At 46.1% G+C, this 16,677-nt stretch overlaps 1 protein-coding gene across 1 annotated transcript in view; it reads right to left on the reverse strand.

Moving 5' to 3' along the window:
* Positions 1-3,281: 3,281 nt before the first annotated feature.
* The window catches only part of TGFBI (transforming growth factor beta induced), a 13,899-nt gene continuing 503 nt past the window's right edge, over positions 3,282-16,677 (reverse strand). Inside the window, exons 2-16 of the mRNA XM_019620313.2 lie at positions 13,763-13,854; positions 13,149-13,306; positions 12,310-12,474; positions 11,665-11,811; positions 10,849-10,990; positions 10,059-10,271; positions 9,758-9,895; positions 9,363-9,508; positions 9,099-9,235; positions 8,461-8,591; positions 6,332-6,456; positions 5,350-5,452; positions 4,890-4,969; positions 4,396-4,420; positions 3,282-4,241 (exon numbers count right to left, since the gene is read on the reverse strand). Coding sequence (XP_019475858.1) covers positions 4,186-4,241; positions 4,396-4,420; positions 4,890-4,969; positions 5,350-5,452; positions 6,332-6,456; positions 8,461-8,591; positions 9,099-9,235; positions 9,363-9,508; positions 9,758-9,895; positions 10,059-10,271; positions 10,849-10,990; positions 11,665-11,811; positions 12,310-12,474; positions 13,149-13,306; positions 13,763-13,854 — 1,858 coding nt within the window. The 3' untranslated portion in view covers positions 3,282-4,185. The remainder of the gene's footprint in view (positions 4,242-4,395; positions 4,421-4,889; positions 4,970-5,349; positions 5,453-6,331; positions 6,457-8,460; positions 8,592-9,098; positions 9,236-9,362; positions 9,509-9,757; positions 9,896-10,058; positions 10,272-10,848; positions 10,991-11,664; positions 11,812-12,309; positions 12,475-13,148; positions 13,307-13,762; positions 13,855-16,677) is intronic.

Consider the following 16,677-nt stretch of genomic DNA (forward strand, 5'->3'; position numbering starts at 1 on the left):
CCGACCACCCAAATTCCAGCATGGGGCGGGTTGGCTCTCAGCTCCTTTCATCAGCCAAACTCGGTGCTCCCAAGTTTCCGTGCTGCAGGAGGAGCACATGTTTTCCACTGCAGCACTCCTGAGACAGAGCACAGCATTGCTTTTCACAAAATAAATATATTTGCAGAAAGCCACTGGAAAAGTCTGAATTTTCTAGAAGGAAAGCATCTCTGGTTCTTGTCTCAGGATGTAAATGCACAAACCCACTGCACCAAGCTCCCCAAAATGAACCATTTCACATTCAGTGTGAAGTTTCCATCCCCTCAGTGACGCCGCTGCCCATCCCTCTGGGATGCCCACACCACTGTGCCCAGCAAATGGAATTTGCCTACTGCACATCAGTTTGAGGGCCGAGCACCGACAAGAAGTCAGCACCTCGCAGAGCATGCACTTAAAAGCTATGTTTGTCCATTCAGTGTGCAATCAGTTACTTTAACTGGAGCCACTGCAAGTGAAGGAGTTAGTATTATAGAAAAGTAAACAAGGGAGTCTGTGCAGTCCTGAAAATATTCAATAGGAAAACACATTCTTATTTGCTTTTTTCCCTTTTAGACTGAGATCTCCTTGAGAAGGCACATACTCGCTCTCATTTTGTCTCCTTGCTGGGATGCCCCAGCCCTGGAAGGAGCTATGAGGCAGCACAGACCTGCCTGCTATAGCTGTGTGCACCTACAAACACTGGGTTTTGGGGTGGAAATGCTCCAGCTGTAAGAACTCAGCAATGCAGTGCAGCACGCCCATGGATTGCATACCCCAGAACTCCAATCTTACTGGTTGTTTTCCCATGGCACTGGTTGCAATGCCCACGATGCTGCCAGCAGCATTCCTGCACTGGCATACACAGAAATTGCCCTAACAAGGCCCTTTTCTTCCCACTCCAGTGCTGCCTGGAAGTGGGTGCAGGGGGGACCTCCAGCTCCCATCCCACTGCAGCCCAGGCTTGGGACGTTCCTCCATTTCCCTGCCTGGTGCAGCTCTGTGCCCTTCAGCCAGCACTTCCCTACAGCAGTTATGTTTCTCCACACCACCAGCCATTTCCTTCCGCCTTTCACTTCCACCTTCCATTACAGTGCAAAAAAAAAAAAAATAATAATAATAATAAAAAAACAAAAACAGAATTTCTCTTCAGAAAATGGCAACTGAGTTGGACATTCCCATGGCCTCAGCACTCCTCATTTCCTCATCTCCCAGCTGCTTGCCTCTTGCTTCCTCCCTCCATGCCTCCATCAGGGGAAGCAATACCATCTCACTGTGGGACAGCTGCTGGCACTGCCCTGATTCTGCTCACAGAAGGGGGGGAAACGCTCCTGAATCAGGGCTGCTGATCAGGGCATTGGCACAGGCTGCCCAGGGCTGTGGTTGCCCCATCCCTTCAGGTGCTTAAGATCAGGTTAGCAGGGCCCCGGGCAGTCTGATCCAGTGGGGAGCAACCCTGTCCATAGCAGGGGTTGGAACCAGATGATCTTCAAGGTCTCTTCCAACCTAAACCATTCTACAATCACTGGAGAAGAGGACTACATCATCTCCAGAGTTTCCACTAATGCAAACCATCGCCTGGAGGCACCAAAGCACTGAGGGTTTCCAAACACAGAGTCCGCAGGAAGGCTCCCCAGGATGTGGGATTCCAGGGAATTCAACAGAATGAGACAAGAGACCTGCAGCCAGAGTGCTGGGGGAGCTGCTGCAGGCACCGCTGACATTCATAGTTTGCATCCCCTACCAAACAAGCCTGGCAAATCAGGCATGCACAGAACACAGAGACCACCCCTACATCGCCGTTAGACCCAATGCCTGCCCATAAACCAGGAGATGGGAAGCCAGAGATCTGTTTCCAGGAGATGAAGACTGCTCTCTACCAGCAGATGGGACACTCCTTGATATTAAGCACACCCAGGCAAAGTTCACCCCCATTCTGTCTACTGCAGCAGCTTAATTTTTGCCAAGAAACACTCAGCATCACCAAGTCAGACGCAAAGAAGGTACCAGCAAAAGGCACTCACCTTGAGAAGGTGCAGATCTACTTCCCAAACGGTAAAGGGCTTTGTATCACTTACTCTTAAAGCATCAAGGGAATAAGCAGATGATACCAAACAAAAATGAAACAAAACAAAACAAAACAAAACAGGAAGACTACCCCTATAACTACATGTTCTACTAAGGAACCCCCAAAAAGGCTTTTCTTTTTTCCTCTCTCAGGTTTTTGTATGAGCCCACAATTAATCATCCTGATTGCAAAAAGCTGAGCCTCTCCCAGGAGCCTGTCTCCTGGGGCTGGAATGGGTGGCTCACAGAATTCCCCATCACTCCAGGCTTAAATAACAGAGGGCTGCAGCACCCCAGGGAAACAAGATGATGAGATGGGAGGCTGGAGAAAGGAAATAAGAGGCTGATTGTTTTTCGCGCATCTGAATTATGCAGATGGGATTTCAATTTGGGCTTTTATTGGAAGAAAAAGTGTGTGTCTCAGCCAGAGTGACCAAAGCCTTCTGGGGTTTTGTGGTTTGGTTTTTTTTCTTTTTCTTTTTTCTGTTTGTTTGTTTGCTGCACTTGATATCCTTTTTCTTCTTTCCTTGGTAATCATGGGTTTTACTACAGGTAATACCCAGTCAGGGAATAAAAACAGAGCCCCAAAGGGGGTGAAGTGCTGCTGGCATAGTGATGAGGCCAATGGTGCCCTTGGGACACAATGCTGCTGCTGGTTAGGCTGGGTGTGGGAGCACTTTAATCCCTAAGTACGTTTCTGGGACACCTTCAGCCCTGTGAGCTGTGCTGGATATCAAGCCCTGCAGTGTCTGGGGCTGCCCTGCATCCCTACCCCTGTGGAGGGGAGCACTGAAGCCAGCCCAGCCATTCCCACCACCATGGATGGCAAGGCCCAGCCTGCAGGGAGTCCCTCAGTTTGAGGGGAGGGCAATATTTTTGGAGAAGCAAAATAAATGACTTTTGGATTTATGTGCAGCTTTCTGCTGCTATGGGTGGTGGTTGTTCAGCTATCCCTCTGCTCACCTATTTTCCAGACCCAAAAAATTACGGACACAGAGGACAAGAAAAGAATGATTCACTACTAGGTATGGAAACACCAATCTGCCCTAACACAAATCTCCCTCCTCACCAAACACCACCAGGCAGTTACAAACAAACAATAAAAATCCGCCAAGGATTACCAACGTTTCTTGTATTGATATTTTTGATTTTATTTTTAATTTTTTTTATTACAAAAGAGAAAAAAAAAACCACAACCATTATTACAAAGGCACCATTTAATGGAAGACTTCTGCCAGGGAGAACTCTCAATTCAATGCTTTTTGTGAACAAAAATTAAAATCCATAGGCACAAACAAAACCCAATTAAAAATAAAAAAGAGAGAACTGTTCAATCCATAGCTTATAATTATGCAGTTTCTTCAAAGTCAATAGAGGCTTCTGTTAAAAGCCATCAAATGAGAATTGTATGGTTGATGTTTAAAACAAAGGAGAAGGAAACCAATGTTTGTTCAAAAAAGAAAAACCAACCAACCAAACAAACCCAATAAAATAATAATTAAAAAAATATATATATTGTTTGGGTACTGGTTAATGAATTCAACAAATTTACCTTCTCCAAATCAGTCACCATTGGTGGTACAGTTGGCAACTCTGGTGATGCATGTGCTCAGAAAGCTGAACATCCACAGATCATTCCAACCAACATTTCCCACTTCTAGCCCTGGTTTGGATGGGGCTTTTGGTGAGCTCATGCCCAGCTTTTCACTTTGGGAGCCTGGTTTTTGCAGAGCCCACAGCTGGGAGCCTGGAGCAGGGGCCTTAATTCACCCCCAAGCAAGGCAGCCCCAGAACGAGCCCTAAGCATCTCTCTGTGCTGCTGAATCAGGGCTGAATTAGGCACCTGCCTTTCTCTGTCATAGAGAGCAAGCCCAAAACTGGGTACGTAGTAAAAAACCAACCCAACTATCCTCAAGGTGGAAACTTTGTGATCAAAAACAAATAAAAACGGTCTTAAAAATATATACATATATATATGGCTTTTCATTTTTCCGATCCATTCCATTGGAAACAAAAATAAACTTAAGGGCGATATTTGGTTTTCAACAATTCTGTCCTTCCCCCGTGGCGTGGGCAGGGATGGGATGGAGGCAGTGGGCATGGTCAGAACCCACCCGAGTTCTCCTTCATCCTCGCCAGTAGCCGGGAGTAGACGGGTGCTGCAAAGGGGAAGAGTAGACTGGGTGGGACAGACACACGGACACGCTCCCCTCCTGTGTATGCTGCATCTTGCTTGCAGCAAGAGTACAGACTACATTGTTCTTTAAGGGAAGGGACATATGGTGGAGTGGAGAAGTGGAGAGGTTGCCTTACCTAGCCGAGGATTCCTCTGAGAAACCTGCATGGGAAGAAAACATCGTGTTTGAATAACTACAACAAACCCCTGACAGCTGTAAGGCTTTGCAGGTCAATACATTCACCCACAGTCTCCAAACTGTTACACACAGCAGCTTTACTAGAAGAATATTTCTATTTCTGATGTTTAGCTACTTGCTAGTTCTCCTCACACTGCCAAAAGTGCAGAAGAGGAGGCAGATAAATGACTCTTCGGTGCCATTTGCATTATTGGAGGTTGACATACACAGCAAGGAGTACAAGGTATGCTATCAATTAGCCTTCATGTTGAAAAAGTACCACTTCTTAGACAATTAAATAAAGAAAAGACGATGGATCAAACCAGAAAACATACACATTTACTCTCTTTGGAAGCCAAAATCTAAGTGTGACATTATCTTCAAATCACTGTTACCAAAATATAATTTCAGTAGTTCTACAACAGTGAATTTTTTGCTCTTTTTTCCTTTTACCTTAGATAAAGCAGATGCCTGTTTGAAGATCTCTAATGCAGGATCTGCAGGCTCGTCACCTCTTTCTTGTGGTCTTGAAGCTAAGAGTGGAACAGAGACAGCACTGAAATACTAGACACAGAAATATATATTCAGATAGATAGATATTAACATATATAGAGGGCATTCAAAGCACTCAGGCTCCTTCCTTACAGTATTTCAAAGCACGTGTTGAAAATCCCAAACCATTCACAATAAAGTGAAGTAATTGCTCCTTCCTAAAGCAGAGGTGGAGAGACCACAACTCCCAGAGGGCAAGGCAGCAGAGCACCCGCTCCAGCAAGAGCAGGCTGTGCTGCACACCCATCATCATGCACGGTCTGCTCCATGTTTTATGTCGCTCACTTCACACAAGAGGTGGTTTTTGGTGACAGTTCTGCTGTGATGGTGTGGCTCGAAGCACTTCCAAGCACCAACCTACCCTGAGGCTGCAAGACGGAGCTCACAGCATGAATCACACCATTTGTGGCCATGATGTCGCTTTCAGCAACGGGCTCCTTGTTGACGTGTATGACGTGGTTTTTCTGTTCAGGAGGAGAAAATAAAGTGAAAAAGCAGAAAACGAGAAACTTTTGTCATCAGTGCTTTCCAATTTTATAAAACCTTCATTTGAACTCATTCGTTTACTACATGGTTGTAAGCATTTTCACTTCCCCAGCCAATTGAGAAGAGTATAAAACCAAGTGATAGCTTGAGCAGAGCAGCCAGCAGGTTTTGAAGCACAGGCTCTGTGTGGGCTGGGTGGAAACACTGCACATGCACCAGCATCCTGGCACAAGGAGGGATTACTATGGGGACTGCAGCAGGAGTGAGCAGACCATGGCTGGACATGGCAGAGGTCTGTCACATGGGTTGGCCAACTCAACACACTCTGGAACAGCAACCTTTTCGTTTTTGTCCTGTGTTTTCTTCCTTATGAATAGAGAAGGCTGTGAGTTACATATTTTCTGAGATATATTTGTCCTCAATAGGGAATTCTACATTCTCTTAATGGAGTGCAGAATTTCTGAAATGAAATTACACATCTAAATAACTCCTGCTGTGTTAGAGGAGCCCATGCAGAGATCATTTTCATTACACTGAAAAAGACGTGTTAGTCGAACAAGCTATTCATTTGATTTATTTATGTTTTTTTCCCCATGACTCAGGGTTAAATTTATAACAGCTCCTGGAAGTCATTTACAATTGGCCTTCTGGGGAGAAAGCTGAAGCAAACCACATTTCAAAGTTGCCAACTTGCTGACATGGCAAGAGTTCCTCCACTACAGCCCCAGAAACACAGCTTGGTGCGACTCTGTGCACATTTAGGACAGCCTCCCAACAAACAACCCAGCTGAGCAGACATCCTCTGTGCTCTGACACGGACTTTGGTCACAGACCATGTCCCGTCAGCTCTGACTCACCATGCTGACTTCCAGCTTGTCTCCCTGCATGGACTTGAGCCGCACAAGCGCGCTGACCGCGCCGCTCACCAGGATCTCATCAGCCATGTGGAACTTGAGGATGCTGGCAAGCTCCTTGGCGTTACCTGGGGGAAGAAAACATTTACATTTACACCAGAGCTATCTTCCTGTGTTTCATCTGCTGGAATGACTCTACGTGGAAAATATCATCATTTCCTAAAAGGAAAAGGAAACAATGTAAAATTGAAAAGAATTGTTGGATACCCCTTGGTTAGAGCTGATTATGGCACTAAGGCTGCTCCTGCCTGAGCAGGTCAGCATCCCAACAAGACCATCTTCCCTGACAGTGTCCCACCTTCACACATATCAGCTCTGCCCTACGCATGAAATCCTTTCCTCTTGGTGATGCAGTCTCCTTGTTTTTCTCACCATGCACTCCACGAACCTTCTTCTGGTGCTATTTTCACTTCTCAATGAAGTTTAGAGGGGAAAAATCTTCTGTTTAATAGGGAATCCCAGAGAGCACCCTGGTACTTGCAAGCATTAATACTTTCATTAACGCTAATGACACTTTGCAATAATCTCCATGGGTGAAACTGCAGAATTCCTGGGTAGGAAAGGGAAAAGTGCAGGAGAGACAGACCAGGCTTTCAGCAACCTGATCGAACTGTGGGTGTCCCTGTTCATTGCAAGGGAGTCAGACTAGGTGAGTTTTAAGGGTCCCTTCCAAGTCAAACCATTCCATGATTCTATGTCACTGATGGTGCATAGACTGAGAGCCCAATCCTCACCTCACTGGGTCTCTCCTTATTCTTTTAGCTGTCCTCTGAAACAGATCTTAGGAAGGCAAGAGGTTTCCCCACCACCACCTATTTTCCAAGAGGCAGCAGTGTGCACAGCATGGGCCAGCAGCCCTCCTCCACGTTTTCCTTTACAGGCTATGAATAAAACCCAGAGCAAATCCCAGAGAAAGACGCTGGGGAAGAGCTAGTGCAAAAAATCGCCTTCATGTAAGAAACCAGAGAAGCTCCTCCAGCGATGCGGACTTCTTGTTTTGCTGCCTATATCTGATATAGGCTCTAAGCTTTTTTTCCATTTTTCTAGGGTGGTCACGGCTCACACTGCACAACCTCACCAGCATGATTCACTTCTTCGTCAGAAGTGTAAGCTAAACATTTGCGTGAAAAAACAAGAACATCTGAAGTGCCCACATCTGGGATACTTCATTCCTGCAGCCGTTTATAATAGCTGCAGAACAGTTCTGAAATATTTATACATTAAGCACTGCGCTGGATGTGGAGTCTGATATTACCAATTCCTCATCCATGCACTTAAAAGGATAACCAGCCACCATGGGCAGATGCTTCCTGAATTATGACATCAATGTTTGGTTGGGCTTTAATGACGAGAAGATGTTACTCTGAAATACCTGGCATTGTTTCCAACCACAGCCATTTTCCAGCATGAAGAAAATAAGAGATCCTGCTGCTTATTCAGATGAGGGTTATTAAACACTCCCACGCTTTTCTCTACCACCAGTCTGCATGCCTGTGCTTTTCAGGATATTGGTCTCCATCTATGCTAGACCAGAGTACTGGTCAGACTTCCTGCTTTAGCCATGTATGCATAGATGGAACAACAGCTCCATTCCTTTCAAAATAACATTTTATACAGTGCAACCTGAGGCTGACCATGGCCCATGTTTGCCATTTGCAGAACTTTCTTTATACATCCCAAATCTGTGCTATTAAATGCTACATTCTCACTGCTCCATCCCTGATGTGCAAGGCAGAAACCTCCTCGCTTTCTCTAGAAACACCTTAGAGCCGTCCTGCTCACACCAACTAGCCCAGCCAAACTGAAGTCATAGGAAGTTTGTAGCACAGACTACAAACATGCCTTCCCAGCAGAAGTATAAGCCCATGGCCACGCTTTGTGTGAGGGCTCAGTTCCACTCCCTTCTGTGCACCCTCAGCTTTCTGCTGCATTGGGCTTTTCCAAATCAGTTGTGTAGGAGCTCCACATTGGCAGCAGACAGGGTCAAAGAATGAGATATGGCAGAGAACCTGAGTCATTCCTCCGTACCACACCAACAACACACGGCAGCTGAATGCTCTAGAAATGCTCACCCATCAGTTTGTTGAGTTCCCCCTGTGGCATGGCTTGGAAAGCTTCGTTGGTTGGAGCAAAGACAGTGAAGGTACCCGGCCTGTTCAAGTTCTCCATGAGACCTGCAGACTGGATTGCAGCCACCAACGTACTGCAAGACACGTAAAACATTGATGCTTCACTACAAATTACATTCATTGGTCTCTGAGCTGTGAAGTTACAACTGCAAAATCCTGCTGGGGTCCAGAAAGTCAATTAAGCAAGAAGTTGACCAGACAGTAGATGATCCTGCAAGGCCCAACAAGAACATGTGAGAAATGACAAAGCAAGCTGGGGCTGCTGAATCCTTGGGGACAAAGTAGCTCGTGAGGAGACACGAAGTCTTGGCCACAGCAGTTCTGATAGGCTGAGGTGGCTACAGAGCTTCTTACTGTAATAGCAGACTCACAAGGGGACTACACGCTCTTGGCTCACAATTCAAGGAAGGGATATTTGAAGTCTCACTGCCTATAATTTCAGAATGAGACTGTGGTTTTGGTGCTCTTCCCATGTTAAAAATATTATGTATAGTCAAGACTGTGATCCATAGTAAATAGAATAGCAAACAGAAGCAGCTCTTCTGCTTCTAACTGGCATCTAGCAAGAGCAGAAAGGTCACCTGAAGCGATGGTCTGCCTTGAGAACATCCATCACTGAGCCACTTGGTGGGGTCAACATCTTGTCCACACTAAACAGTGTCCCAAACCTCCCTCTCTTGTCATGGGCAGCAATGCAGGCATTTTCAATGCATAGGTTCTGCAAATGCAATTCCAGAAAAACAACTTTATCAGCATATGCTTGGAAAGAGAGATCCGGGATAGGACAGAAGTCATCTGTGCAGAGCAACCGCCCATATTTAGCACTGCAAGCTGCACAAACTCACGTTGCGGTACACAAATACTCTCAGTTCCTTGTCACCCAGCGTCTGTAGTTTCTGACCGTGGTAAAGATATTTAGAGGAGAGCTGGTCTTTAACAATGTGGTTCAGAAGCAAATTTCTCATATTGCTGTCAACAGTGGGGCGTTTATCTGCAGCCAAGAAAATAAGGACAGAACTAGTGACTCACTTAGAATGACCACAGAGGCACTAAAAACGTCCACATGCAGATGACTACCCACAACAGCTTTTAATTTTGAAGCTACATGTCACCATCTACAGCTGAGGCTTTTGAGAGAGGGTTTGCGTGTTTGCACACTGAAACTCATCCAAAGAGAGACAGCTCGAAGCAGATCTGTGGCCCAGATCAATAGAAGAGAGGGATTTACTCCATGTATTACCTTTGAACACCTCATTCACTGGGGCAAGGAGGGTCACCCGCTCACTGCCAGTTAGATGTGAACTTAGGCCAGCTTGTCTGAAAAGGTTCATGGACTCAGAAACTTCAGATTCCTGGGCCAACTCAAACAGTGTCTTAGCTGAAAAGAAAAGCAATGCATAGTAACATCTCATTCAACACAATCCACTTATTGCTACAAAAAAAAACTTACATCCCCTAAATCTTCCTTGACAAAAAAAAAAACCAAACAGCCAGACAAAAGAAAGGGAACAGAACAAGAGATGCAACAGTGCCTCCAATACCTGAGTCTGGGATCAGCAGCTCATTGACAAAGTGGACAACGCCGTTGGTAGCCAGGATGTCCTTGTTGGCAATGATGGGCTTCCCATTGAGCGTCAGCTCTTCCCCACTGCAGCCCACATCCAGGGTGGTTCCTTCCAGCGTCTCCATCGTCAGCCCAGCAATGATGGCCTCAGCACACATGGCTGACTTCAGGATGTGATGGTTCAGCAGGTCTGTGAGAGAAGCAAGTGTCTCAGTGAGCTGGAAATATCAACCCTGCAATTACTGCAGGTTTTGGGGATAATATTCTAAAGGTGAGGGCCTCTGAAGTACAGAGGCTCCATGACACGGGATGCGCTGCTATTTCACACTGTGCTGGTTTTAATTCAGCAGTCTGTGAAATGAAGTGTTCTAAACGGATGATTTTTATATGCCCTTGCTAACTTCAGAAAGGTTTTGTGTGATTACTCAATTCATTTGCCAAAGGAAGTTACACTGATTAGATGCTAGTACTCTTCTAGCCTATAGACTGATAGAAATCATCACCACAAAGAGGAGCTAAGAAAATACTTCGAACACTGCTTCACTTCCTCCTCTATATCTGTTAACACCCCCTCCGCCACATCTACACAACTACATCCAAAGAAGCCTGGACTGTCCATGCTAAAAAAATGGAGGATGTCAAATGTGTTGACTGCAGCTATTGTTGGACTGTACCAAAGGGTTGCTCACATCTATTTAAAAAGGAATTCCAAAGAACTGCAGAATAATCTTTGTTCTCTCGGTGGGCTTGATAAACAAATCACTTACCTCTCAGGGCTTCTGGGTCCCCCAGGATCCTGTTCAGCATCTCTCGTGGGATCTTCTCGAAGGCTTCGTTGGTTGGAGCCAGAAGGGTGTACTGGCCTTCACTCTCCAGCAAGCTGTTGAGGTCAGAAGCAGCCACAGCAGCCTTCAGAGAAATGAGGAGAAAGGGTAAAATACGTCCAGCCAGAATGCAAAGGTCAGCAGCTTTGTCCAGGCAGTCACTGAGAGCCAGATTTATTACAGCTTTTAGAATTTCAGTGCACGTACAAAAGTCCTGAATAGCTTCTTTCAGCACTTTGGTCCCTCTATAAATTTGGCCTGGCCTCTTGGTTCTCTTGTGCTCCAAAAATCTGAGTACAAGAGCTTTTTGGGCCAGTCTCAGAGCCAGTTCGAATACCCCAATGTGCCTGGAAAGGGTCACTGCACTTCCAGTAAATAATTCAGACCAGATTTTACAGCTGGCGAACTGCAGAACTCCTCTGCTTTCCTCTTTTTTCCTTAACTTGGCAGACAGCAAAGCAGATATGTTGGTCCACATCAAATCTGAAGAGTTAACAGCTCCTAAGGCTGGTTTTATCATACAAGAGAGAGGGGCCAGACTCAGTCTGTGTCTTCCTCCTGACAGCAGTAGCAGGGTGACAATTATTCTCATAAAAATCCACTGATATTGAGCATTCTTCCTACAGCAAAACAAGCTCTGTCAGTACAAGGATGCTATCAGCAGCTGTAGAGTCACAGCATTCACACACTGGCAAACTTAATAAGTGGGACGAGTGAATATCTCTAAGGAGCCCTTCAGCACACGTGGGTCAGACTCACCCGAAGGGTCTCCAGGCTTTCCTCAGTCTCAACGATGTGCTGAATGCTGTTCGTGGTGGTGGAGATGACTTTGTCAATGACATGAACCACTCCGTTGGTGGCGTGGTGGTCAGCTTTCAGCAGCCTGGCACAGTTCACAGTCACAATCTGCAGAGGGAAAGATGCACAGGGCGTTATGGGCACTAAAACAAGAAGGTGAAGCAGCTGCTGCTGTTATTCTATCTCGAACACAGTGAGCACTAGAATATTGAACCAGCAGGAGCAGAAATGTGGTTTCCTAAAAAAAAAAACAACCAAAAAAACACATAAAGAATCAGAGTGCTCTTTCAAAAACTGTTTGAATGGTATTGTGTTTAAAAAGCTTTGAAAGCAATCAGTGGTTTTGTCTACCCTAAGAAAATATGCAACGTCAAATTTTACACAAGCATTGTGTTATACAGCAGTATGGGCAACCTCCCTGCAACAGCATCTACAGAACTAACCACTTATAAATATTCCTTTTTAGTTCCTTCTAAACGTCTATCCTAAGTCAACAGTCTTCAGCCTAAGCATTACATAGATCTGGAGGATAAAGAACTGTGCAGGAGCTGCAAGACAACAGAACAGCAAGCCTGCTGTTGGGCAGGTTGAATGCCAACATCTTACCCCATTGGGATAGTGGTGGATCTGGATGGGCAGGTTCTGGTACATGGAGTTAAGCGTTGTCCCATGTTTCAGGTCATCTGTGAGGACCCGTTTGTTCACCATGTGGTAGCGGAGGGCATTGAGCAGCTCAATGTTGACATTGCTGACCAAGGAATCCAGTGTTTCCTGAAAATCAGCGACATGAATTTTTCAGCGCTTGTTCATTTTTTCAGCTTGTCCTTGGGGAGAGTCAGGAGGTTTGGCTGTACCAAAGGGCCACGTGTGTGTGTGGACGAGGTGATGTGTTCAACCTTATGCCACCTGTGGCAGACTCAGAGCTCTAACTTCCATCAAAGCTCATCTTTTGCCTTAAAGCAGCAGCGAGCAGCTCTGGCAGCCCTGTCCTTGGCAGACAGATGGCAGCAAGCTCCAGAGTGGGGTCATGGCATGGACATGCAATAAGGTGACCAAAGGCGTTGACAAAGAAAGGTGACTTTCCACACCAGCTCTGCTGCTGCTGCTGCTTGGGAGTATAGGCTTCAAAATGATCAAGAATAAACAAAGCCGTAAAGAAAAACTGAAAGAGAAGACAACTTTCCTTGTTGTCTTACTGCAACGTCTAACACTAAGAAGCAGGAAAAAGTGAATGAGGTGACTGCTATATCCACCCCCTGCTGAGCACCCACATCACTGGGCAGTGCTGGGATCTGTCAGAAACAAAGCTCTGGAGCTGACAGCAGTTCCCATCTTGGAAATTCCCAGCCCTTCCTACACCAGGAGGTGCCTGCTCTGCAGATGAGGCTGAATCTCCATTACAGAAAGCCAGGGGAAGAAGAGGAAGAAGGGGAGTAAACTCTTACAGCAGACAAGGAAGCCCAGGCCTCGTTACTTGGGGCAAAAATAGTAAAAGTTCCAGGTCCTTCGATCTCTGGCCTCAGGTTGGAGCGGTCGGAGTAGAGCTGCGTGGTAGCAGAGCCCACCACTCCCAGGGTCTCGTAGATGTTTGAGAGTGGCAGCGCTGAAAGAAGACAGATTATGTTCCCCAGACCCCACTAGTCCTCTCCCAGCCCCCACCAGCCACTGAGCTGTATTTCCTATGAAAGGGAATTTTGCCCAACTCACGCTTGCCAAAACAGAACTGAGCAGAGACTGGCAGAACTGTTCCTCTATCGTTACCTTGTATTGCGTTTCCAATAGAGCTGTATTACTTGTTGGAAAGAGTAATTCCCTATGGCCCTCCCATGCTTGATTGAGTTTAATTATATCCAAGGTTTTAAGTTGTCTGGAATACTTTGCACGCTTTGGAGCTAATCTGGCACTCAGCTGGTGCTCTGCTGAGTCCATTTTTGACTCATTCCAGGCAATCTTGTGCACAAATTGCAAAACTCAAATTCACTCTGAGCAATTTTCTACCATTCTCTTTAACTGGGCTGACGTATGTAAGAAGTCTAAAAAATGTCAAACATGTTTTTACCAGCTGGGCAGCCTTTTTCTCCAGGAACTTTTTCATATCCAGGACAGCACTCGTAGCTGATTACTCTGGAATAAGAGATGGATATAGGAGATTAACCAAGAGGGTTTCACTGCTTTTCCTATATTAGCTATAGCCCTGGCTGCACTCATCCCTATTTGGTGATGTTTCTAAAGCAAACTTCCTCAAAAACATATACTTGAGCAAAAGACAAACCATATCTATCATCTCCTCCAGGGCTGTACATTGCCAGCTTCTCCACAGAACAAAAACAGAAACTATTTCTTTGCAAAACCACCCTTGCCCAGCTATTTTGCTGGTCTCTGTACAAACAGTGATGGAAATTGATAACAATGGGCCCAGCAGAAAACTTCAGTGAGCTGGTGAGCTCAGCACCATCTCAGGACCTGCACGGGACAGAGAAGTGAGGCACAGACCTACAAGTGATGGTAGACATCTATATCTCCAAGTATCTCTTAGGAGAGGCCCCAGAAGTGATGATGATATATCTCTGCCTATAGCAATGGGGGTGGAACTAGGTGATCTTAAAGGTCCCTTCCATCCCAAACAATTCTATGATTTTATGATCTCCACGTATCTCCTGGTGGGATTTGGTGCTAGCTGCCTATTTCCCAGCGGTTTTGCTCCAGCACAAGCCAGCAGTGAATACTGAACACCCATCTCCAGCACTGAGGGCTTCAAGCCAATGCCTGTGCACTCATTCAATGCACACAAGATTAAGGACTGAGAAAATTCAAGTGCTTCTTTGATTCATGACAGAGCGAAGCAATACAAGACATACCAAAACACCCAATACCTCTGATCTGTATTTGTATTTTTGGCAATGGGAATTCTGTTCATTGACTTCATCCCATTCTTCAGAAGGATCTGGGGATGTCCCAGTGTATCTGCTGGGTTTGGGCAACTGCACTACAACTCCAGTATGACTGCTCTACCAAACTAGCCAAGCGTTTTCCCTGTGCTTCATCCCACTCCTGTCCACCCCAGAAACCATTTGCTTGTTTATAGCAACACTGGCATGACAGATCCAGAGGGGAAAGAGCATCTCTGGTCTTGGCTGCTTGGAATCAGTGATGGATGAGCATCCATGGCCTGAGTGCTGCACCTATTGTCTGCAGCTCAATGGGAAATAAAAGAAGTCATCTGGTTCTGGCCATTAAAGGGAATGTCACCATATAAACAGGAAAAAAAATATTAATAGAAGTCAGTCTGGGAGTGATCTGTTTATTTTTCACAGGGGTTTCTTTCACTTGTTGCTCTTAGGCTTGGTGTGAAAGGAGCAAGGCCATCTGATGGATGGGCTGGGGCAGTGACGGATCGATATTGCTCCTAAACAGACTTGTTTCCTCCGTGCTCCCAGCTGGATTAGAGACAAGTCCGGTGCACACCCACTCAGAGAAAGCAAAATCCTCAAGCTTCAGATATTTGTCATCATTTTAACAGTGTTAACAAACAGTGGAAATGCCTGGGGTTTAAGAGGGAATTCTTCAGGGTAATTAAGAGCTAGCAAGTGAAACAAATACCTGCTTTTCTGTGACAGAAGCAAATAAATTCTGTCTCACAGTTTCCTAAGAGAATTACAAAGCAAACCCAGACTGATTGTCTAGACATTATATATTCCATGTGGGAAAGAGTTTGCCTAAAGCAATCCCTTCCTTTGACTACTGGAGATCTTAACACCCTGCTGCTCTGCTTTCCTCAGCCCCCCGTCTCGTGTTCATTACAAACACACACTTTCTCCCTCTGCCACCTCCCTCTCCTACCTCTGATTTTTCGTTTTTTTCCACCCTAGAAACTAAATCCAGTCTAGACAGTTCCCCTGGTTCAGAGCTGTAATCAAAGACGAAGAGCTGATTAAAAAGAAATCATTGCAAAGTTCAGCATAAATAATTCCTGAGTGCTGACATAGGCTTTAAAAGGCTTATTTATGGATCGATGGGAGCTGAACGAGCTGTGAGGAGTGGGAGGGATGTGGTGCACACAGGGCTCGATGCTGGGGGCTGGGACAGGAGCTGAGGGCAGTGGGATGGGACAGAACCACACCGCCTGCTTTTTGGGGTGAGGGTCACCTCCAGCATCACCACACTGGCAAGGAGCACCAAGGCCAGCAGTGGGATCAGCTCCACTTGTTGGCAGGCTCCTTCAAGCCTCCAGTCTCACTCACCCACTGAAGGGATCCACCAGCATCACCTGGCCCTGCGTGCCAATACAACCTCCCCTCCCATCTTGTCCTGTACGATCTCAACAGGGATTTTTTTGAAAGCTTTCTGAATACCAGGAAAGGCCGTGTGGACAGAAAGGTGCTCAGCCAAGTGCTGACCCTTACGAGGAGCCAGTTTCAGGGCTCATGAAACCATCCTTTCGGGTCCCTTTGGCAACCCTACTCATGGCAAGGGGGTTGAAATTAGATGATCTTTGAGGTCCTTTTCAACCCAGGCCATTCTATGATTCTATGATCCCCCATCAGCCGTGTTCCCTGCTGTGGCTGATGGGCTGACAGGTGAATCCATCCAATGTGACCACCCAGTGTGCCCAATGAAATATGGATACAGCTCAAGGGGCTGCTCAGCACTGGGGCCCAGCTGGTCCTGCAGCCTCATCCAACCCCAGAGAGCAGCTTGGCTGCTCTGCCTCATTTTCAGGATAGAATAACTTACCTATATGGGAACAAGGATGCTTCTTTGATATGTTCTTCTCCATGAGTCCCAGTTTTAACAAGATGAACAATCTGACCCTGCTGTCCAAAGCCTTTGGCTGTACCAAATCTTTAAAATCCAGAGAGTTTGGCACAAGAACCAAGCCAAGGTGCTGGTATCCTGGCTGCCCAGAGAGGCTGTGGATGCCCCTTTGCTGGAGGTGTTCAAGGCCAGGTTGGATGGGGCCCTGGGCAGCCTGGG

The sequence above is a fragment of the Meleagris gallopavo genome, chromosome 15, assembly GCF_000146605.3.
Source record: "Meleagris gallopavo isolate NT-WF06-2002-E0010 breed Aviagen turkey brand Nicholas breeding stock chromosome 15, Turkey_5.1, whole genome shotgun sequence".
Classification (NCBI taxonomy): Eukaryota; Metazoa; Chordata; class Aves; order Galliformes; family Phasianidae; genus Meleagris; species Meleagris gallopavo.